This window comes from Thamnophis elegans, chromosome 2 (assembly GCF_009769535.1).
Source record: "Thamnophis elegans isolate rThaEle1 chromosome 2, rThaEle1.pri, whole genome shotgun sequence".
NCBI lineage: Eukaryota > Metazoa > Chordata > Lepidosauria > Squamata > Colubridae > Thamnophis > Thamnophis elegans.
The window spans coordinates 156,065,353-156,089,214 of record NC_045542.1 but is presented as its reverse complement, the minus strand read 5'-3'; the positions used below and the strand labels follow the sequence as shown (position 1 = coordinate 156,089,214).

Here is a 23,862-nt window from a genome sequence, read left to right as displayed (position 1 = left end):
ATTGTCAGCCGGGATGGGCAGAACTGAATAGATCTGTGGGTTAATATCTATAAGGGAATTACTCTGGGCTGTGTAGGGCCTTCCTGAATATATTGGCCTCCATAGGGGTTTTTGGAGAAGAGCTGCAACCTGACACATTACAGTAAAACCTATTCAGTAGGAAACATTTGGATAGCAAAGAAAAGGGGATTTTTTTTTCTAGAATTGCCTTCATAGAGACACACCCTTTCTCACCCTCACAGTTTTACCAAGGCCTGCTTGATTATCTCACCTGTGATTAGATAATCCCGTGGTTGAAATACCGTATTTTTCGGACTATAAGACGCACCATGATTTGGAAGAGGTAAATTTTTTTTAAAAGCTTTTGCACTCTGCAGGACTCCCCAACCCTCTGCACACCTCTTTTTTTTTGCATTTAAAAAAGGGGGGGCATGCAGAGGCTTTGGGAGGCTTGTAGAGTGCTCCTGGAGGCTGGGGGAGGGGCAAAAAGAGCTTGTTTTTGCCCCCCTTTCAGGCCTCAGGAGCACTTTGCAAGCCTCCCAAACCCTCTGCACATCCATTTTTGCAAAGGGGGAGGGGTTTTGGTAGGCCAAAAATGCTGTATTCAGTGTATAAGATGCACCCCAATTTTCACCCTCTTTTTTAGGGAAAAAGGTGCGTCTTATACTCTGAAAAATACAGTACCATCCAGAGTCATTGAGAGTCAGGTGGCATACAAATGACATACCAATTTAATAAATAGCAATAGCACTTAGGCTTATATACCGCTTCATAGTGCTTTTACAGCCCTCTCTAAGCAGTTTACAGAGACAGCATATTTCCTCCAACAATCTGGGTCTTCATTTTACCCACCTCAGAAGGATGGATGGTTGAGTCAACCTTGAGCTGGTGAGATTTGAACTGCCGAACTGCAGCTATCAGTCAGCTGAAGTGGCCTGCAGTATTGCACTCTAATCACTGTGCCAACAATGCTCTTTATTTGCTGATATTTTATTTTTTAAGAATATATATGATTGCTATTTTCCTAAAAACAACTTTGGATGACAAACTAAAGTAAACAAAACCATTTAAATTGATAAAAGTACATCAGTATTTCTTAATCCTGGCTAGTTGAAGGTGTGTGGCTTCAATTGCCAGAATTCTCCAGAATTTGCTTGTGCATACAAAATAAGAGGCGAACCGAAACTGAATTTTTATCACACTTCCCTTCTGCCTGATTAGATTCTTAAAAATTGGAATCCCTTCCCCACAAGATACTTTTAGGGTGATCTTGATTGACAAGAGTCTGAACAAATAAGAACTGACCGACCTACAAACCAGGCAGGACTTTGACTTCGATGTTGTGTGCTTGCCATCTTGACTTTGTTGATCACACTCTGCGGATATCCCTGTCTTCAGCGAAAAAAGTAAGCAGTCCTAATAAACTTAAATGTGTCTAAAATGAAAGGTTTGTTTTAAGAGCAAACTTGTTAAAAGTTAAAATGTTGGACACGGATCTGGGGCCATGAATATAGGCGGGGGGGGGGGGGATTTTATTTGCCGGAAAAATATTTTGCTCTTTTGCTGCACTGAGTCTGTAGGCAAAATAAGGTATAAAATGAAATTATTGTTAGTGCTAGTTAAGAAATGCACACTATAGAATAGAATAGAATAGAATAGAATAATAGAGTTGGAAGGGACCTTGGAGATCTTCTAGTCCAACCCCCTGCAGGAAACCCTATACCATTTCAGACAAATGGCTATCCAACATCTTCTTAAAGATTTCCAGTGTTGGAGCATTCACAACTTCTGCAGGGAAGCTGTTCCACTGATTAATTTTTCTAACTGTCAGGAAATTTCTCCTCAGTTCTAGGTTGCTTCTCTCCTTGATTAGTTTCCACCCATTGCTTCTTGTTCTGCCCTCAGGTGCCTTGGAAAATAGTTTGACTCCCTCTTCTTTGTGGCAGCCCCTGAGATATTGGAAGACTGCTATCATGTCTCCCCTAGTCCTTCTTTTCATTAAACTAGACATACTTTGATTCTCCTCCCTCTCAGTTCCATTTGGTTGCTTCCTGGCACTATCCTCCAGATCCCTTCTGAATGCCTCAATCTGCAAATTCCTCACAGATGAAAGCTCAAACTCATACTGGCTGGATTAAGAAGATAACCATAGTGATTAGGCTTAATATTGGGATGGGAGACCACTATGATGCTCTCTAGATTTAGAAGAATTCATCACAGGGGAAGCCAATAACATCTTCCTTTGTATTGTCAAAAAAATCAATCAGTCAATCAATCAGAAAAGAGGTGGAAGTATCTATGGAGATTATCAGTCATCCAAGTCATGGTTTCCTAAAGGTGGTTTTTTCAAGAGGCAACTGGACTTTCTTGTTTTTCTTTGAAGATGTTTCACTTCTCATCCAAGAAGCTTCTTCCGCTCTGACTGGATAGTTCCTTCTTTTCCCACCATCCGATCAGAGCAGAAGCTTCTTTGATGGGAAGCAAAACGTCTTCAAAGAAAAACCAGAAAGTCCAGTTGCCTTTTGAAAAAGCACCTTTGGAATAGAGCTTGGAGGGACCTTGGAGGTCTTCTAGTCCAACCCCCTGTTCAAGCAGGAGATCCTATACACAATACAACGTGGACTTGTTTTGTAGGAAACAAAGAAAAGTCGAATTTGACAGGTTCCCCACACCTGCCTCTTTGTTTTATGGCCCAATTTGTGGAAGAGAGATGAGGAACACCCCCCCCCTCCCCAATTCTGCAAACTCCTTGGACTGAGCCTGCCCTCAAGGAGGAAGACTTAGTCCCTCATGGTCCTTTGAGGAGACAATTTTCCTGCAGCACATCTTTGGGGGAAAAACCCGCAACCTTGAAATAATCCGAATTAGGGCCTGATTCTGGACAGTCACTCATCTGAAATGATGTAGGGTCTCCTGCTTGAGCAGGGGGCTGGACTAGAAGACCTCCAAGGTCCCTTCTGGCTCTTATTCTGATTCATCACTGGAGGTTTTAAGAAGAGACTGGTCAGTCTGGACAGATAACTGGACAGACTGGACAGTCACTCGTCTGAAATGATGTAGGGTCTCCTGCTTGAGCAGGGGGCTGGACTAGAAGACCTCCAAGGTCCCTTCTGGCTCTTATTCTGATTCATCACTGGAGGTTTTTAAGAAGAGACTGGTCAGTCTGGACAGATAACTGGACAGTCACTCGTCTGAAATGGTATGGGGGTCTCCTGCTTGAGTAGGGGGCTGGACTAGAAGACCTCCAAGGTCCCTTCCAGCTCTATTCTGACCGGTACTTGGAGAAGTCCATAAACAGGTATGTATGGACCTTTAGCAGCCAGGCATCTCTGACCATCGGCTGGTAGCGAGCGATATAAAGGGAGGGCTGTGGATGTCCCACCACTCGCCTCCCCTTCCAGAAACAAAACTCCAACAAAGCTGCAGGTGCAGATCCACCCTCGGGAGCCACACTGGCCGGCGAGAAGCGCGAAAGAGTTAAAGGCACAGAGCTCCGCCCGCTAGAGAGGCAGCACCGAGGAGGTGCCGCTGGTCTTTGCCCCCTTCCCGTCCGGGGAGGACACGGATGGGCGGCGAGGCTGCAGCCCCAGCTGGAAGGGAGGCGCGTGGCCGGCAAATCGGGGCGAGGAGGGAGCGCCGGCTGAGAGGAGAGGCGGCGGCTCTTCCCGCGGGCAGAGGGCGGGCTGCCTGGACGGAAAGAAGGCAAAACAAGGCAGGCGCGGGGCTTCACCGGGGAAGAAGGTAGGGTGGATCGGGGAGGCGCTGGAGCAGCCGCGGGGGTCCCTTTCTCCCCCCTCCTTCGGCTCCCATTCACTCGTGCAAGGCAGCCCAGGGGCTGAGCGCTTTGCCCCGCAGGTGCAGTTCAAGAGGCACTTTAGCACTTAATTTGGAGCGGCGGGCGGGGGTGGGAATCTCTGCTGGATCTGAGATCTCGAGCTCTTATCCCGTCTCCCTGGTTGCTTTGATCCGGTTGTGTGGCTTTTGAACGAGGCGGCTGGGACTTCTGGCAATTGTCTGGTCTCTGCCGCCCGTTTTCACACCGAACCAGTTTGGGATAGACAGTGGCATTTCTCGCAACGGGGTAATATGTCGGAGTGTGGCGGAGACTCCCCCACACCTTCATCCCCAAATGAATTAAATCAATTATTGTATCAATATGGTATGCGTCAATTTGCTAAGAGTTTTATTTTCATAGCTTTGTTTGAAGTGTTTGAGCTTGAGAGTGTGACTGTTGGATAAAAATTTCCATCAAAGATCTATCTATCTATCTATCTATCTATCTATCTATCTATCTATCTATCTATCTATCTATCTATCTATCTATCTATCTATCTATCATCTATCCCTCCCTCCCTCCCTCCATCCATCCATCCATATATGCCTGCCTGCCTGCCTACCTACCTCTATCTAGCTATCTAGCTATCTAGCTATCTAGCTCTTTATCTGTCTATCTATCTATTCCTCCCTCCCCCCTCTCTATTTAGCTATTTAGCTATCTAGCTATCTATCTTGCTATCTATCTATCTATCTATCTATCTATCTATCTATCTATCTCTCTCTCTCTCTCTCTCTCTCTCTCTCTCTCTAATCTATCTATACCTCGTTTACCAACCGATTTGTGCGACCATTTTGAAAAAAAGATATTTTTAATTATCTTTTGCGACCTGTGCGGCCACTCTCATATGATCGCTCTTCTGATAATGATGTGATTATTAAATATTTGATTTGTAGGGGCCCTGATCTCATCTAATCAACTCTGGTGGCTCTCAAAGAGTAAATATAATAATTTAAAAAAGAGGTTAAACTTAGGGCCACCTTGGCAACATGGGTGGCCTAGACATTTAATAATAAATAAAAATAAACAATAGGCAAATATGTAGTATCCATACAGGTAGCACTTGCTGCATGACTGCAATTGACCCCGGAATTATTGTCATATGTCATGCTGGTTGTTAAGCGGATCGCTGCACCTGATTTTACAACCTTTTTCTTTTTGCAACACTCGTTAAGGGAATCTATTGTCTGTAGTGGGTGGTGGGTTGTTTTTTTTTTTGCTGGAAACCAGAAATAAATGTCAGTTTCCGGTAAAAAAAAGCATAAATCACAATCATGTGACTGCGGGATGCTGTAAATGGTGGGCTGATCATGTGACCACGGGGAGGGAGCCGATGAGCTTTGAATGGAGGTCGTAAAGGTCCATTGTAAGGGCACAAAGAAACCGGTCGTAAGTTGAGGACTTACCTGTCAATGAATTTAACAACATAAAATCACAGCCAGCCAGCAGCAGAATTCTCTCTGGAGCATCTCAAAACAGCCTGGTAAGAACTTCACACTATTGTCAAGACCCCCAGGGCTAAATGATTGGTTTGGGGCCAATCGAAAGTCTGGGGTTGGGTGGGGTGGGGTTAATGACTTCTGCCGCAGCCATTTGAGCTTGTTGCAATGAAAAAAGAAGTGCTTTGTGACCCATTCCCACATTTATGACTGTTGCAGTGTGCTTGGAGTCACATGTTCGTCATTCCTTCCCTTCACAATTGGCTTGCGACACACAGAGTCAATAGAGAAGCTGGCAGTAAAATCAGAAGGAGCAGTCACATGATTTTTCTGCTTAGCAACCATGCCACTTTTGCTTAACAATTGAAAGGGGAAGTGACATCATAAACTCTTTCACGGGCGGTGATTTTCTGCTTAGCGACCACGCTGCTTAGCAACTGAGTTTCCACCCTGAGCTGTGGTTGCTAAGAGAGGACTATCTGTGTATCCCTATCGATCTCTGTAGAAAATAAATTAGCTTGGCTGTTCTCTCGCAACTAAACCAGCGTAGGGTGGAATGAGCGGGCCTTAAAAGTAAATCACTAATCAAATAAAGAGGTTTTTATGGCCCTTTGAAAGGCTAGTTTCCCCCAGAGACCAAGGGAGCGTTTTCCAGGTTCACAGAATTTTGTGAGTAAAGGCCCCAAACCTGGAGAGAGAAATTGCGAGGGACCCTGGAACCAACCGGGATAATTGAAGCACCAGTACCCGTGGCTTCAACTGAGCTCAGGCATGGAATTCATTCCTTGATTCAGGATGGGGAATTATCTTTATTCCAGTGAGAGAATACCTTGCAAATTTTAAAGAAGTCATTCATGTTACAGATGTAGAAAAAAAATTCCCTTTTGTTCCTGGCACATTATGTGGCCACCTCATTACTATTTCCTCCTTCCTTTCCTTTTCTCTCCTGGAACTGCAGGGAGCAACAGCGATGGAGGAGCAGAGGCGTGTGGTAATCAAAGAAGAAGAGAGAACCGAGAGTGGGGGAAGAGACCCTTTCATTGTCCAAGTCAGGACCATTGGGGACTCTTTGACCGGGGCTGGCCCATCCCACATTAAGATGGAGTCACAGGAGGAAATCCACCAACGCTGGGATTTTCAATGGCAGGAATTCTTGAAAAGAGTGGCAGCGCTCCCCGCCGCTCTGCCTCCCTTGGACGACGATGCCAGGGGTTTCCAGGTCCCCTGGGGGAGAATTAAGGAAAATCCTCCCGGGGAGAGTTCTGGGGAAGCCAGAGGGGAATCCGTGCTCCAAAGGGATCCGAACATCAGTGGGAAAGCTTGGATGGACAGGGAGAAGCTGGATTTCTGCATGAAGGTGAAGGTGGAAGAGTCCATGGAGGAAGTTGACCTGGGGAGCCAGTGGCCCCTGCAGCTCAGGCAGTTCGGTCCGCAGGATGCTGAGCAGCACCAGGAGGTATCCAGTCCCCAAATGCCGAAAAAAAGGGGGGGAGGAATGGGTTGGGCAACGTGGAGGGTGGGTTGCTTAAAGCTACAAAGATTGTGTGAAATGGGTTACTAGCCAGCTAGGGTAGCAGAGGTCAGTTTGTAATTTCAATGTTGGTTGCCTGTGAAAAGATGGTGATTAGCCTAATGGAGATATTCCTTGACGGATGACCATTCATTCAATGATCCATCATCCAGTTGCAACAGGGCTGAAAAAAAATAAGAGTTACAACTGTCCATGAAGTTAATCCCCCTGCCATAACACAATCCAAATTTTAGGGCTTGGCAGCCTGCCCATGCTTACGACCACATGGGCATTTCAACTCCCTCCACCCGTGTATCTTGTCTCTCGTCTCCCTCCTTTTGGGTATCCTGCACTCTGGCACGGTTCCACCACAAAACCGCGGTAGACTAAAGCGCGCTCGACGAAAGGGCGTACCTGACGTCATCACAGCGCGACAAAAACATCACACTGTGAGCGGTAAAGTTAAAATTAACGCGAAAACCTTACCCTAACCCCCCCAAACCTAACCCTAAACCTAACCCTTAACCTAACCCTAAACCTAACGCTAAACCTAACCCTTAACCTAACGCTAAACCTAACGCTAACCCTTAACCTAACCCTAAACCTAACCCTAACGCTTAACGTAACCCTAAACCTAACCCTAACCCTTAACCTAAACCTAAACCTAAACCTAACCCTTACCTTTACGTGAATCGGCTTGCTTTAAAAGCGCTTTTTAAAACGCCCTTTTTTCTCCGCGGTCGTATTTGTCGCGCTGATGATGATGTCAGGTACGCGCTTTAATCGGGCGCGCTTTAGTGGACCGCGGTTTTGTCGTGCCATGCTCTGGCACATACCTTTGTTGCCCTGCTGCCACCTCTGCCCCCCCCCCCCAAGCTGAACTTCGTCGTCTTCTTCTTCCTGCTAATGCCCCATGTTGTGCGCTGCCAGCGGCCAGTGGAGCTGACAGCAGAGTTGGACAGAGAGGAGGTTGGGGAGGAGCATGGGCCAGTCCTGGAGGCTGGGGAAGGCTCGGACGAGGGCTCTGTATCAGAGGCAGAGACGGGGCCGAGGCTGTCTGGCAGTGATCAGGTGCCTACGGAGCTAGACAGCAGTGAGGCAGAGGAACAGCTGGAGCCTGTTCCCAGTGTGCGCATGCGCAGAGCTGCCAGAAGAGAAAAACAACTCAGAAATCAGGGGAGTAAAGTCACAGGTGGAAGGTGATTGGCCCCTCCCATAGGAAATCAAAGAGGAGCGAAAGGAGAGTGGGCTTTTCCAGGAAACAATTTGTTTGTTCGGTTGCTAGATTCGTTTCAGGAGTGTGAAGATCTGTCTCAGAGACTCTGTGCCCAGTCTTTCCTTGCACAGCACTTCATTTGGAAAATATTTACATGGCAGCTTTCCAAGATACATAAGGTATGTAGTCACAAATATTCCTTTGAAGGACTGTTTGCCAAGCCTTGCTGAATATGAATGAGAGGAATTCACATTAGTTTAATAAAAGGGGTTTGTCGGGACCAGGAAGCACCAGGAAGGTGCTTTTTGGGGAAGCCAAGATCAGAACACGCCAGGATCTAGGCTCTGAGTGCGGGTGCAAGCCTGGAGTGCCCACGTTGAGCACAGCAGGGCAGCGAAGTCTCATCTACCAAACAGAGCTTGCCAGGCCAGGATAGAGGCAGCAGGATGGCGAGGCAGAAATCCTGGCAAGCAGGTCCCTGGACGAAGGTGCCAGGAAGAAGTAGAGGGAGGTGGGCTTACCAAATCTGCAACGTATATCCTGCTGCTTGTGTTGCAAGCGCTCCTGAGAAATCAACTTAAGGGCTATTGCGAGGGGTGGAGATCAGCCCAGTGAGGCAAAGCCTACCCATTTCTCAGCTATCTTTCCACTTTCAGCCCAGCTTCCCTCTGGGAAAGTGTCTTGCAAAGCACCCAGCACTTGCCTCTGGAGAGTGTGAGCCTCAGCACATGGAAGCTGCTAGTCCTTTGTGAGGCTTTGCGGGAGGAAAGCTGGCTCAAGAGCAGGGGTGTCAAACTCAAGGCCCGTGGGACCTGATTTGGCCCAGCGGGTGCTTAGATCTGGCCCACCGGGCTGTCCTGGAAACAGCAAAGGATGGCCTGCAGTGCCTCTGGCAGCAAAAATGGAGCTCAGGAGAGCCACATGTGGTCGTCCCAGGCCCCGTTTTTGCCCACGATGGCCTCCTGCAGCCTTCTGCCGGCGAAAATGAAGCCCTCTGCTAGCAAAAAGAAGGAAGGAAGGAAGGAAGGAAGGAAGGAAGGAAGGAAGGAAGGAAGGAAGGAAGGAAGGAAGGAAGGAAGGAAGGAAGATTATAATGAGAGTGAGGGAGGGTCTGAGGGAAGTCCTGCCTTAGAACCTGGCCACCACCGTGGCACGACAAAACCGCGCTAGTCAAAATAGCGGTGATAAAATCGCGTCGCTAAAGCCGCGACGTCATCACCGCACATCATCACCGCTGCGACAACAGCGCGGAAACAGAAGGGCGCTTTAAAACGGCGCCGTGGCAGAAAGCCGATTTCAATTAAGGCAAGGGTTAGGATTAGGTTTAGGGGTTTGTTTTAGGGTTAGGGTTAGGGTTAGGGTTAGGTTTAGGGTGCTGAGTGCTTGGGAATACGCGGATTTGCCCTCCGCGATTATGTGATCGCGGTAGGGTCGCGTTTTTCCTTAGCGCTTCGAACGGCGCGAATTAGTCTTCGCGCTTATGTCTCCGCGGATAAGGGCTTCGCGGATTTGTGGTGGAACCGGCCACCACAGGTACCCCCGACACGTTTGACATCAAACTGGCCATGCCCACTTCAGCCATGCCCACCCCAGCCACGCCTAGTCCCCAACCCCGAGGTCAGACATAACCCTGATGTGGCCCTCAATGAAATCGAGTTTGACACCCCTGCTCAAGAGTAAGAAGAGGACCTGCAAATAGGCTCTGCCAGCTCAGGGTTCTTCTCCATCCTTCTCTGGGAGCCTGCGGGCCAATTGTCCAGGAGAACTTCCAGCTGCTGAATGCACACTACGCTTCCAGGAAGGCCACTTTCCTCCCATTCTGCTGCCACCTGAAACAGACTTCCCACACGGCCTCCCAACTTGTTCCCCTGCCTGGCCTGCTAATGGAGAGCAACGTGCTTCCCTGTCCCGCTGCCTCCCCTTTGGCTGGGCCTGGCAAACTCCCTTCAGCAGACAAGGCTGCTCCAGTGTCCTATCACCATGTACATTCCAGGGATGTACCCTTGCCCAGCACCTTGATCCCAGACCAGCAGGAGGAGGAAGAAGACGGTGAAGGTCAACGGCAGCAAGGAGAGGCAGGAGAGCAGGAGAAATGTGTGTCTTCGCCTAATGATGTCTCTGGCCTAGTCTAATGACCGCAACGGGGTCTACTGGAACTAATGTCACTGAGCAATACAGTCCTGTGGTTTTGCCTAACGACCACCTTGCTTAGCGACAGAAATTCAGCTCCCAATTAGCGTAAGCCATGTACTACCAGTACCCTCACCACATAAAACCCAGAGGTTCTGCTAAAGAGATGGTGGAGCTTCCTGTGTGTCTATGGCAGGGGTGTCAAACTGGATTTCTTCGGGGGACGGATCAGCATTGTAGTTCTTCTCTGCGGCCCGGCCGGGGCAGGGGGAGGAAGGGAGATGGAATGGATGCCTCCTGCAGCACCCTGGCAGCCAAAAAAGACTGTGGTGGTCCATGTGCGTCCAGGCTGAAAATGGAGTGCAGAGGGGACCTCACACAGCCTCCCCGCACCCCATTTTGGCTGCCAAAGGCACCGCGGGCTGCTCCTTTGCTATTTCCAGGCTAGCCCCGTGGGCCAGATTTAAGCACCCTGCGGGCTGGATTCAGCCTGTGGGGCCTTTAGTTTGACACCTGTGGTCTATGCCAATCAAGAGGATGGCCTAGAGCAGAATGTTTTGCAGCAGATAATTCTGGAGTAGATTCAGAGGATTATAGAAAGGCAGAAGGGGAACGGCGTGGTGTCCTAGAGGTGGAGCTCTTGCCTTGTAATCAGGAGCTGTGAGTTTGATCCTAAGTACAGGTAGTCCTCCACTTACAACAATTCATTTAGTGTCCGTTCAGCATTACAATGACACTGAAAAAAAATGACTTATGTGTTCTGACCTAGGCTTCCGGAGACAGTAAAAAGCACACGCTTAGTCCCAAAAATCCTCTTTTTATTTCAACAGCTGTGAATTATGTTCTTCACAGCCCGTAATGAGTCACTAATAGTTTGTAAAGAGTCCGACAGAAGTCTGCCAAAGTCTTTCGGGATAAGGCTGATAAGCACCCACCTTTATCTCCCTTGAAACACTGCCAAAGACCTAATTGGCAATTAGCTTTGCAAGGCCACACAGAGCACAGAGTCAAAACAGCGCTTAAGACTTTAAACCAACCAGATCGAACAAAGTTGCTTCCTGCAAAGGCTCACATGCTTTACTCCTCCTTTATGTCTTATTGGGAGGGGCCAATCATCTCCAAGCCTTGCTCCCAAGTCATCCCTTTTGCCTTAACTGTTCTTGCCTTCTGGCAGCTCTGCGCATGCACGCACTGGGAACAGGCTCACCCTGTTCCTCTGCCTCACTGATTGCTGATTCTGGAGACTTTGGAGGCAGCACATAACTCCCAGCTGGTCCTGGCCCCCTCTCTGCCGCCAATGCAGAGCCTTGTCCGAGCCTTCCCCAGATTCCAGGACTGGCCCATGTTCCCTCCCAACCTCCTCACTGTCTGACTCTGCTGCCAGCTCCACTGGGCGCCAGCAGACCATAACATTATGAGTGTTTTTCACACTTAAAACCATTGCACCATTCCTGTGGTCATTTTCGACTGTTTTCTGGTGCTCCGGCGCCTGTGAAGACCAGCTGGCTGGCGTCCATGTGCGAGCCAGAAACCTGAAGACAGCTGGTTGGTGCACATGCATGCGCAGGCCGGCTGGTCTTTGCATGCATCAGAGCACTGGAAACCCGAAGACCAGCTGGCTGGTGCACGCATGCCTGGTTTTTGGGCCGTTTTCAGGCTGGTTTTTAGGCCGTTTTCAGGCTGGTTTTGGGGCCGTTTTCAGGCTGGTTTTTAGGCCATTTTCAGGCTGGTTTTGGGACCATTTTCAGGCTGGTTTTTGGGCCGTTTTCAGGCTGGTTTTGGGACCATTTTCAGGCTGGTTTTTAGGCCGTTTTCAGGCTGGTTTTGGGGCCGTTTTCAGGCTGGTTTTTAGGCCGTTTTCAGGCTGGTTTTGGGCCGTTTTCAGGCTGGTTTTGGGGCTGTTTTCAGGCTGGTTTTTAGGCCGTTGTCAGGCTGGTTTTGGGGCCGTTTTCAGGCTGGTTTTTGGCCCATTTTCAATCAGTTTTGTGGGCCATTTTTCAGCTGTTTTCTGGTGCTGTGGCGCACATGAAGACCAGCTGGCCAGCATGCAGAACCCAGAAGAGCAGCTGGCAACAGACAGCACGCATGCCCACAAAGAGGACTCTGCGTGCCACCTCTGGTACGCATGTCAAAAGTTTGCCATCACGGTTATAGAATATAAAGGTGTTCTAGTTGACCTAATGAGGGTCGTTTGTCAAACTCTTCAGCTAAAAGCATAGTTGTAGGGTTTTTTTGTGGGGTCAATCCTCTCTAATCCTGATCTAATGTTGTCCATCCCCCACCCCAATATTTCAGATGTTCTCACCACCTTCACTGCACTCACATGGCTGGCTCAGGAATTCTGGGAGTTGAAGTCCATGAGTCATAAAAGAGCCATACCGTAGTTCCTGACCTCTGTAGTAGATTAAAACATCTCAGCTTGTGGAAGTCTGGATTTTTTAACAGCAGCTTGGGAACTCCAGATCACTGCTGAGTTATCGGGATCCCTTTCAGCCAGGATTCATGCCTGGGTATGGGGCGGAAAGAATATTGGTTGCGCTTTTGAATGGTCTCTGACAGGAGCAGGATGGCAGTTGGGCAGCCATGCTTCCTTGCTTTTCAGGGGCCTTCGATACTGTCAGTCATGGCATCCCTTCTGGATTGGCACCTGAGATTGGGGATGGGATGGACTAATGACTACTCAAAGAGCAGGTGGCAATCATGGCTAAGGAGGGTATTGACCCATCTTTGTGTTTTGCACCCCTTCCTACATCTGGAGGCTCCGTTCATGGCCACTCATGCTCTGGTCACCTCCCAGTTGCCCTACTCTAATGCAGTCTACATGGGGCTTGCCCAGATAGACTATCCAGAAGCTTCCATTGGTACAGAATCGGCCACACATTATACCTCTGCTCCAGAAGCTCCATTGATTTCCAGTTTGCTTCTGCATCCAATTCAAAGTGCTGGTTTTTTACCTTTAAAGCCCTTTAGTGCCTTGGGGTGGATTATTTGAGAGACGGCCTCTTCGAAAGAGAGAGAGGGGGAGGATGAGAGGGAGACAGAGAGAGAGAGACTGCAAAGACCACTATGCTGGTGTCTCATATTGGATTTAGATTGGATTTGATTTATTGCATTTATATGCCGCCCTATTCCCGGAGGGACTCAGGGCAGCTCACAAATCAAAGAAAGGGAATACAGACAGGGGGGAAACAACAAACAAGCAACTACAAAAGAATTTAAAAGCAATCAACAACCACACAGTTCGAGCGGGGACGGGAACTCGTCAACCCCAGGCCTGTCGGAACAGCCAGGTTTTAAGGGCTTTGCGGAAGGCCTGAAGGGTGGTGAGGGTCCGAATCTCCATGGGGAGCTCGTTCCAGAGGGCCGGAACAGCCACAGAGAAGGCCCTCCTCCGGGTGGTAGCCAATCGGCATTGGCCAGTAGATGGGATTCGGAGGAGGCCTACTCTGTGGGATCTAATAGATCTGTTGGAGGTAATTGACAGCAGGCGGTCTCTCAAGTACCCAGGTCCAATACCATGAAGGGCTTTATAAGTGACGACTAGCACCTTGAAGCGTATCCGGAGACCAATGGGCAGCCAGTGCAGCTCGCGGAGGATAGGTGTAACGTGGGTGTACTGGGGTGCACCCACAATCGCTCGCGCGGCTGCATTCTGGACAAGCTGAAGTCTCCGAATGCTCTTCAGGGGCTGCCCCATGTAGAGCACATTGCAGTAGTCCAGTCTTGAGGTCACAAGGGCATGAGTGACTGTTGCGAGTGCCTCCCGGTTCAGGTAGGGACGCAATTGGTGCACCAGGCGAATCTGGGCAAATGCCCCCCTGGTCACAGCCGACAAATGGTGTTCTAAAGTCAGCTGTGGATCCAGGAGGACTCCCAAATTGCGAACCCTGTCTGAGGGGCATACAATTTCAATATAAAACTCCCTCATGCAGGAACGACAACATTACTCTAAGTCTGGCGTGCCCTGTTGTCAGCTGCAGAAATTTGGTCATAAGCGTGCACATTGGCCAGAAAATTATCTTTTTCCACCATCTATTACCGCTGTGCTTGAGAATGGTCATTAACTGATGTAGCTACAAAAAGAGAAGTGGCTTTATTGTGGCTTGTGAAAGCGGGGTTAGGCTGACTGTATTTTTCCGAGTATAAGACGCTCCAAAGTATAAGACGCACCTAGATTTTGGGGAGGAAAACAAGGGAAAAATATCTGCCTCCCAGTAATTTGCCTCCTTGCAACAAACAGCAAACACTACAGGCAATATACACTGTTTGTAGTGTTACATTTCAGACTTTACCTGTACAGATGCTGTTAAAATTGATATGCTTTCTGGAAGTATAGTTATTCTCTGCTATTTAAAAGAAGATAGATTGCAGCCTCCGCAAACCCAATTTTCCCCGTTTGCTGCCAGGTGGTAAATTGCTGGGAGGCAGAGGCCAAAGGGTTGGGGCTAGTGGGTGGGTGGGGCTACATTCAGTGTATAAGACGCACCCAAATTTTCACCCTCTTTTACCCTCTTATACTCTGAAAAATACAGTATATTGTGAGAAGTCAGCCAATGGTATGTAAGCAAGGAAACGATCCGTTGCCTTTGAAGTAAATTTTTATTTATTTTTATGCCACCTTTTTATTTTTTTATTTTTTTTGTAAATGTGTTTTTATTTTCCATTTTCATTTCGTACAGTCACATATATACTGTGCATAACCGGGGCCATATAACAATAAACAATAAACACAGCCATTCCTCTTGTCAACAATACCCCCAAAAATAGAAACCCAATGTACCACTTCGACCCTCCATACACCCTTTCTTTCGCCCCCCTCCAACTTTCCATCTTCCCTCCAACATTCCCCGCCACCTTTTTATTTTTATAAACAACTTAAGGTGGCAAATATAGCTAATACTCCCTCTTCCTCCAATTTTCTCCACGACAATCCTGCAAGGTGATTTGGGCTGAAAGAGAGCGATTGACCGAAAGTCACCGGGCCAATTTTTGATGCCTAAGGCAGGACTAGAACTCATAGTTTCCTTACCATGATTAGACCAAATTGCCCAGAATGAGTTACAGGTTACTCTTCATTTATTAACCACCTCAGTTAATGATTGTTCGCAAATACGACACTAATTTTAAAAAAATCATTTTCTATCCAAATGTGCATTTATGAGTTTCAGAGCATCTCTGTCAATCATATCTTCACTACTACAGGTAGTCCTCAATTTACAGCCATTTGTATAGTCTCCATTCAAAGTTGTAGCGGCACACTTAAAACTGTTACAGAATCACCATGGTGATGAGATCAAAGTCCAGATGCTTGGCAACAGGTTCATATTTATGGCGGTTGCAGTGTCCCAGGTCATGTGATCTCCTTTTGCAGCCTTCTGACAGGCAAAGACAATGGGGAAGCCAGAATCGCTTAACAATTGTGTTACTAACTTACCAGCTGCAGTGACTTGCTTAACAGCTGAGGAAAGAAAGGTCGTAAATGGGCAAAACTCACTTGTCTCGCTTAACAACAGGAATGTTGGGCTCAATTGTAGTTGTAAGCTGTACCGTTAGTAGCCAATATATATCCTGCTCTTATTTTCACTTATTTTTGTCTGTGTGTGTGTTTATATCCCATACCAAGATACCTTCCAAGAGAAAACACCCTGTTTCAGCTGAAGCGAGTAGCAAGAAGCAAAGGAAAGCCATCGATCTCAATTTGAAGATGAAGATCATCAAAGCGTACGAGGCCGGGAAGAAGGTGACTAAAATAGCGCGAGAGGTAGGCCTGGCCCACTCCACCATCTCCACCATTTTGAAGGATAAAGCGAGGATCAGAGAGGCGCTAAAAGGAGCAGCTGGCATGAACACAAGTATAACAAGGCAACGAAAAGGCCTCATCCACGAAATGGAGAAACTCCTCATCCTCTGGATTGAAGATCGGATACAGAAGAGGCTGCCGGTGAGCCTCCTCCTCATTCAGAATAAAGCCCGCAGCATTTTCTTAATGCTGAAGGAACAAACGGGCGAGGAGTGCACCGAAATATTCACAGCCAGCCACGGCTGGTTTATGCGATTCCAGCAAAGATTTCATTACCAGAAAACGCACCCGTCAGGTGATGCGGTGAGGGCCGATGAAGAAGCTGCCAGACACTTTCTGAATGAACTCGATGGGATCATAGCGGAAGGGAACTATTTCGCGGAACAGATATTCAGAGTGGACGAAACTGGGTTGTATTGGAAAAGAATGCCGGAGCGGACCTACATACACAGGGAAGCCCAAGCAATGCCTGGGTGCAAAGCATTCAAGGACAGAGTAACCTTACTCTTGGGTGGAAACGTCGCCGGATTCAAGCTGACGCCATTCCTGATCCTTAAATCAGATCACGCCTGTATGTTCGAAAACATAAGCCAGGACACGCTGCCCGTTTATTACCGATTTGATTGGAAGGCCTGGATGACGCCTGTCCTTTTTGAGGATTGGTTTACGAATTGTTTCATACCCCAAGTAAAGGAATATTGTGAACAAAAGGGGATTCCTTTTAAAATTCTCCTCCTCCTAGACAAAGCACCCGGACATCCCCCACATCCTGACAGTCTCCACCCCGATGTAAAGGTAGTTTATCTACCCCAAAACACCTCAGCTCTCCTACAGCCTGTGGGAATGGGGATGATCTCGGCATTCAAGATGTACTATTTGCACGCAGTGTTTGCCAAAGCCTTAGCCGCGATGGAATATGATAGAGTAACGGTGCGCGAGTTTTGGAAAAACTACAATATCCTGCATTGCATTGAAAACATTGCAATCGCCTGGCAGGATGTGAGTGGGAAAAGTATGCAAGAGTTTTGGAGAAAGTGTTTAAAACGTTTTGTTGCTCTCACAAGCAACTTTGAGCTATTTCACCGAATCCCAAATTTGGACGAAATAAATCGGAAAATTTTGACGCTCACGGGATTCCTTGATTTAGAGGTCAATGCCGAAGACGTGAAAAATTTGGTGGCTTATACGGAAGGGGAGCTATCCAACGAAGATTTAATTGAACTGAAGGAAGAACTGGAAGCCCAAAAGATCGTGGAAGAAGAGGTGGAGAAAGAAGAAAGGAAAGAAGAAAGGAAAGAAGAAAGGAAAGTTGTGGAGATGCGGCCCAAAACGTTCAGCCTGAGAAGATTGGCCAGTGTTTTCTCGAGTGTGAACAAAATTTTATCCGAATTAGAGAGCATGGATCCGGATGTGGAACGTTTTAGAAGGGTACACTGGGAAATGTGTGAAATCTTAAAATGTTACCGCGAAATATATGAAGGAAAAAAGAAAGAAAAGAATGATAAAGAAAACAAACAGAGCGGGTTGCTGAAGAAAGTTACTCCTCCCCCAGCTCCCCTTCCCTACCCTTTGCCCTTCCCATCTACAGGAACACAAAGCCCAGAAGATCCACAGCCGTCAACCAGCTACGCCAGTGGAACTGATGTTCCTGAAAACACAGACAACTATGAATATTTTCAAGGATTTATATCCAATCTGATGCTTACAGGTACTGTCATTTCAAAACCCATTGGGAACAGGTGGCTTTCATTTAGCGACTGCTTTTTGTTTTCTTCCAGTAACCAGAGTGTTGGTGAAAAAGTGACTCTATGACCAATCCTCCCATTTATAACTCTCACATTTTTATAAAGCGAAGAATATATGCAGGAATTGGGTAGGTCTAGTTTAATAGAAAGAAGGACTAGGGGAGACATGTTAGCAGTGTTCTGATATCTCAGGGGTTGCCACAAAGAAGAGGGAGTCAAACTATTCTCCAAGGCACCTGAGGGCAGAACAAGAAGCAATGGGTGGAAACTGATCAAGGAGAGAAGCCACTTAGAACTGAGGAGAAATTTCCTGACAATTAAAACAATTAATCAGTGAAATAACTTGCCTCCAGAAGTTGTGAATGCTGCAACACTGGAAGTTTTTAAGAAAATGTTGGATAACCATTTGTCTGAAGTGGTATAGGGTTTCCTGCCTAGACGGGGTTGGACTAGAAGACCTCCAAGGTCCCTTCCATCTCTGTTATTCTATTCTATTTTATTCTATTCTACTCTACTCTAAATATGAAGTACAGTGTATGATCCTGCTTTAGCTTTCCTTTGCTTTTCAGATCTGTGAAGATCATAAATGCAAGGATTGGTTGTGAAGTTACTTTTTCTTCACTCTAGTAACTGCAAAGGGCTGCTAATCAAGGTAGTCACTAAAGGAGAACTACCCATAATATCATAATCCTAATTGTGGGTTTCAGTTAACATCTGCTTATATTAATTACTGAGTTCAGTCCTGTTTGGGGTCTCTAAATGAGGACTACCTGCACCATTATTTATTTATTTATTTTTTTGGTAATGCAGTATAATCATTCCCTAATTTTAGACTTACAGTATATAATACAGGGAATCCTCAAAATAGAACACAAATGGGGCTGGAGTTTCCACTGCTAAACAACGTGGCTGTGAAATACGATGTGTCATAACCACATTGCTTAGCAACTGCAATTCCAGCAGTTGAGGGAATGGCAATTTCACAGTATCTTTTCCCTGGAGTGGGAAGGGAATGGAGATTTCACAGTATCCTTCCCCTGGAGTGGGGAGGGAATGGAGATTTTACAGTATCCTTCCCCTGGAGTGAGGAGGGAATGCAGATTTCACAGTATCCTTCCCTGGAGTGGGGAGGGAATGGAGTTTTCACAGTATCCTTCCCCTGGAGTGCGGAGAGAATGGAGATTTCACAGTATCCTTCCCCTGGAGTGCGGAGAGAATGGAGATTTTACAGTATCCTTCCCCTGGAGTGCGGAGAGAATGGAGATTTTACAGTATCCTTCCCCTGGAGTGCGGAGAGAATGGAGATTTCACAGTATCCTTCCCCTGGAGTGGGGAGGGAATGGTGATTTTACAGTATCCTTCCCCTGGAGTGGGGAGGGAATGGTGATTTTACAGTATCCTTCCCCTGCCACACCCACCAAGCCATGTCCACTGAACCGGTATTAAAAAACTTTGAATCCCAGCACTGTTCTGATGGCAAAATGGAAGTCACCGGGCGTCACGTGCATTAATCCGTAGCTTCCTTTCCTGAAGGCCTCGTGACAGCGAAACGAAGGCCAGGAGTGACGTGCGCAAACAGCGGCAAGTGGCTGCGGAAGAAATGGCTGGCAAGGCAGGTGTCAGAGTGTGCGAGGCCTGGCTGCAGCTCCACCCACCTTCCCTGGCCTAGCTTCAGTTTTACCCACGCGCCTCGCCCCACCTCCTGCAACCAGGTGCAACAGAGTGGGTGGGGTCTTAACTAGGGCTTATATCTGAAATAGTATAGGGCCGTGATGGTGGAACCTATGGCATGTGTGGCCAAAGTGGCACGCAGAGCCATCGCCCATTCCTCTTCTGGTGCGCATGCGCATGTGATGATCGGCTGGCCTTCGTGCGTACAGCAGTGCTGGAATCTGGAAGAGCTGGTCTTCCGTTTTCCAGCGTGAGCCTGCGCACTTGCCAGCTGATCGTTCTGCATGCATGCACACCAGTAACAGGAAGACTAGCTGGCTGGTGCATATATGTGCACCGGAAACAGGAAGTTGCATGTCCCCTGGGCAGCTTCTCTTCCGGGTTGCGGCCCAGACAAGCACGCACGCGCATTTCCTTTTTGGCACTCGGTGCCGAAAAGGTTCACCATCACAGGGGGTTGGACTAAAAGACCTCCAAAGTCCCTTCCAGCTCTATTCTGATTGATTAACTGATTGAGTGATTGATTGATCTCCAAGTTGGATCCCATCTCTTCCAATAGGGCTTGAATCTTATTCATCTTGGAAGGACTGGAGAGGAAGCCTGGTGCAGAACTTAATCAACTTTCCCTTTTTTGTTTTGTTTTCAGGCATCCCAATCCCAGCATTATACGATACTAATATCTCCCCAATTGGAGGAAGAGGCCTTGGAGATTGTGAAGGGGAAGCGTTCCCTGGAGATAAAGCAAGAGAATGAAGAGGAGGCCAACTCACTAGGTCAGGATGTAGACCAGGGGTGTCAAACTCACGTCGTCACATTGTTGTCATGTGACATCTCACAACTTTCCCCTCCGCCTTCGCTAAGCCAGGCGTGGGTGTGGCCAGCGCGTGACGCATCCGGCCCACGGGCCACAAGTTTGACACCCCTGAAGTAGACTGTCAGTCATTGCAAATATGAAGTGCTTTGACCCATGCTGCTTTTCTTTTCTCTCTTTTGAAAACCCCAGGAAGTGCCAACATCTTGTAAAACAAGTTGGTTGCGCAGTCCTTCTCATCTTATGGCTCACCAAACGCTGGCTCTGGGTGGGAATCCACATTTGGCCATGGCCAACACAGCTATCTAGCTTCTGCCTGGGTATAAGAAAGGGGAGACTCCCACCCTTCTGGCCCATTGTTATCGTGTTGCACAGATCAGGAATGAAGGATTCTGGGAACTGACGTGTGGCCACTAGAGATAGTTGTAAGGTGGTTTGATTAGCTTAGAAGAGTGGTTTTTCAACCTGTGGTCATCACGAGGGGTCTGCAAAGGCTTGACTAAACATTATGTTGAACATTTTAAATACCATTGGTTTAGAATAGAATAGAATAGAATAGCAGAGTTGGAAGGGACCTTGGAGGTCTTCTAGTCCAACCCCCTGTCCAGGAAAGAAACCCTACACAACTTCAGACAAATGGTTATCCAACATCTTCTTTAAAACTTCCAGTGTTGGAGCATTCACAACCTCTGGAGGCAAGTTATTCCACTGATTAATTGTTGTAGCTGTCAGAAAATTTCTCCTTAGTTCTAAATTGCTTGTCTCCTTAATTTGTTTCCTCCCATTGCTTCTTGTCCTGCCCTCAGATGCTTTGGAGAATAGCTTGACTCCCTCTTCTTTGTGGCAACCCCTGAGATATTGGAAGACTGCTATCATATCTCCCCTAGTCCTTCTTTTCATTAAACGAGACATAGCCAGTTCCTGCAACCGTTCTTCATATGTTTTAGTCTCCAGTCCCCTAATCATCTTCATTGCTCTTCTCTGCACTCTTTCTAGAGTCTCCACATCTTTTCTACATCGTGGCGACCAAAACTGAATGCAAAACTGAATGGTCATCTGATCCATGCAATATTTTAAGCCAGTGGTTCTCAACCATGTCTTCACCATGCCCCATGGTCCGTGTTTGTAAAAGGTATTTAAAGGGTGTGTGTGGTGAAGAAATGGTTAACAACCACTGGCTTAGGATATTACATGGACCAGGTGACCATGGTATTTAAAATGTTGGTGAATGAGCCCATTAAATGAATGCTTTAAAAGTAAATCAATGGCTGCTTAGTGATATGTGAACACTGCCAGCTTCAAAAAGAGTCTTCTTGATGGGGAGGTCTCCCAAGCCGAGGTCTGAGACAGATGCTCAAAACCATCACATGAGGATGCTTGAGAGAATGGACAGTCACTTGCCTGAAATGATATAGGGTCTCCTGCTTGAGCAGGTGGCTGGACTAAAAGACCTCTAAGGTCTCTTCCAACTCTCTTATTCTGTTTGAATTAGGGATTTCCTAAGTCAAACAGGAGGGAGAACACAAGTTGGTCTTTAGAGACAAGGTCAAATGGAAGAAGGAAGACTAGTTGCTTCCATCAACACTGGAATTTTTACCAGACATTTTTGTAAATGAAATTCATTGTTGGGGGGCAATGTGACATAAACACTTTTCTGTTTCTCTTAGAATATGGTGGATATGGGACAACTCATAACAAGAAGACCTTCCAGGTGGGAAGATCTGAAGAAATAGATTTTGGAAGATTCCATTAAAAGGAGTCAAACGATCACTTCTCTGGGGTTCCAGGATTAAAGAAAGCCAGTACATCCACCAGGAGTACGAAGGCAGACAGCAAAGAAAGCCAATGAAACTTTCCTGCCTGAAGATGGCAATCAAAGTTTGAACGAAGCCAATTTTCAGCGGGGGCACCAAGTCTGGATTTAAGAGGCGCCTGGGATGATGTGCAACTATCAGTGTTTGAATGTGCAAGTAAAGGATAACTGCGTAAATAATATACTCTTTGAGAACATTAACAGCAAACCCCATTTATTCCACAGGGAAAACCCTCAACAAGAAAAAAAAAATCATGTTTGCTCAGAGCGTGGAATTTTTTTTGGTTCTAAGCAAATCTCCTGAAGACCATCCAAACCGGAAGGAAGCCACATAAGCCTTCAAACTGCAGGAGAAGTTTCACCGCAGAATCAACTCTGATTAAACATGAGAAGTTCTACGCGTGAGAGAAGCTGTACACATGCACTGAATGTGGAAAAAACTTTCTGGGGAAAAGGGCATTCTGGTCAAGTTTCTGAGGGGGGGGGAATGCCACATAAATGCGCTCAACTGCAGCAAAAGTTTCATTGGGTGAGATGCCCTCATCAAACACAAGCGAAGGAGAGAAGCTGTATGAATGCTTCCAAGTTTAAAAGCTGCCATCTTTTAAACACCCCAGGGTGAGAAGCATCACAAGTATTTATTTAGACCTTGGCAAAAGCTTCAACGAGAGAGGAAGGCTGGTGAAAAATGAAGCATGACAGAAGTGGTATCAGCGCTTAGGCAGAATGCAGATCTTCAATCACAGCTTGTGTTCTACACAAGAGCCAACCTAGGAGAAGCCACAGGGGGTGTGTCCTCAATGCGAAAAGACTTTCTTTGTAGCTCACATCTCAGAAAGCCTATCGTGGTGCACACGCGCACACCGGAAGCCCCATAAAGTTTTTCTGTGGCGGGAAAATATCCATTAGAAAATGGCCTGCCAGTGGATTAATCCCTGAGGGAAACCATCAAGATGCTCAGTGGGAGAGAAAGGTTCTGTTCATTCCTCCATGCTTCGTAAACACTCAGAAGCGACGTCCTGGAGGACAAGGTTGGTGTTCGGGTCTACCATGCATTCTCAGAGATAGTGAAGACGATACTAACATTGGGGGGAAACATCAGACAGCAGAGAGGAAGCACAAGGAACAAGGATGATGGCTTTGAAAAATATTGACACATTAAAGTGTTATAAAGAAGCGCTTGTTTCACACTGAAGTACTTTGTTCAACCTCTAGCATAGCAGGCAGGTTAAAAATGACACTTCCCTCAAATCTTGGTACAGGAGGCTGTGAATTGTAATCCCACTTTAGCCATGAAAGCCAACTGGATGATCTTGGGCCAGTCACTCTCTCTCTCTGTGTAACTCATCTCACAGGGGTTGTTGTTATTGTGGAGAAAATAGGAGGAGGAAGATGTGTTGGATATGTTTGCTGCCTTGAGTTATTTGTAAACGTAATAAAGATGGGATACTAATAAACAAATAAATAAAATAGATCAGGGGGTTGATCTCCGTAAGGGATATTGATCTGTGCAGTCGGATGCCTTGTGAATATATTGAGATCCATGCATGTTTTGAGAGAGGAGCTGCAATTCAGTAGGAAATATTGGGAAGGCAAAAGGGGGAATTTCTTTGTCTAGAATGGCCCTCATAGGCCCACACTCATTCCTCACCCTCACAGTTCTATTGAGGCCTGCTTGATTATCTCTCCTGTGATTAGATACATTAATCCTGTGGTTAAAATACCATCCAGAGCCATTGAGAGTCAGGGAGCATACAAACGACATACCAATGTAATGTAATAGTAATTTTCTTTGATGATATTTTATATTTACATAGTTTGTATGGCTGATTTCTAAAAAAAAAAACAAAAAAAAACCAGTTGGCAAGAAAAGAATTCAAATGAAAACAATT

The 23,862-nt window shown here is 46.9% G+C and overlaps 1 protein-coding gene across 4 annotated transcripts; it reads left to right on the top strand.

Annotated features, from left to right (window-relative positions):
* The first annotated feature begins 1,332 nt into the window (after window positions 1-1,332).
* On the top strand, window positions 1,333-23,146 carry LOC116504736 (tigger transposable element-derived protein 1-like). 4 transcript variants are annotated; one of them, XM_032211950.1, is made up of 5 exons: window positions 1,333-1,406; window positions 6,233-6,730; window positions 15,754-17,638; window positions 19,993-20,119; window positions 21,825-23,146. In XM_032211950.1, the coding sequence occupies exons 1-4, from the start codon at window positions 1,338-1,340 to the stop codon at window positions 20,097-20,099; spliced, it is 2,559 nt and encodes an 852-aa protein (XP_032067841.1). In that variant the 5' UTR covers window positions 1,333-1,337; the 3' UTR covers window positions 20,100-20,119; window positions 21,825-23,146. The 4 variants fall into 4 exon arrangements, with proteins under 4 accessions (XP_032067841.1, XP_032067840.1, XP_032067842.1 ...); XM_032211949.1 differs by lacking the exon at window positions 1,333-1,406 and adding an exon at window positions 3,540-3,712; XM_032211951.1 differs by lacking the exon at window positions 1,333-1,406 and adding an exon at window positions 3,540-3,741.
* Window positions 23,147-23,862: the final 716 nt, after the last annotated feature.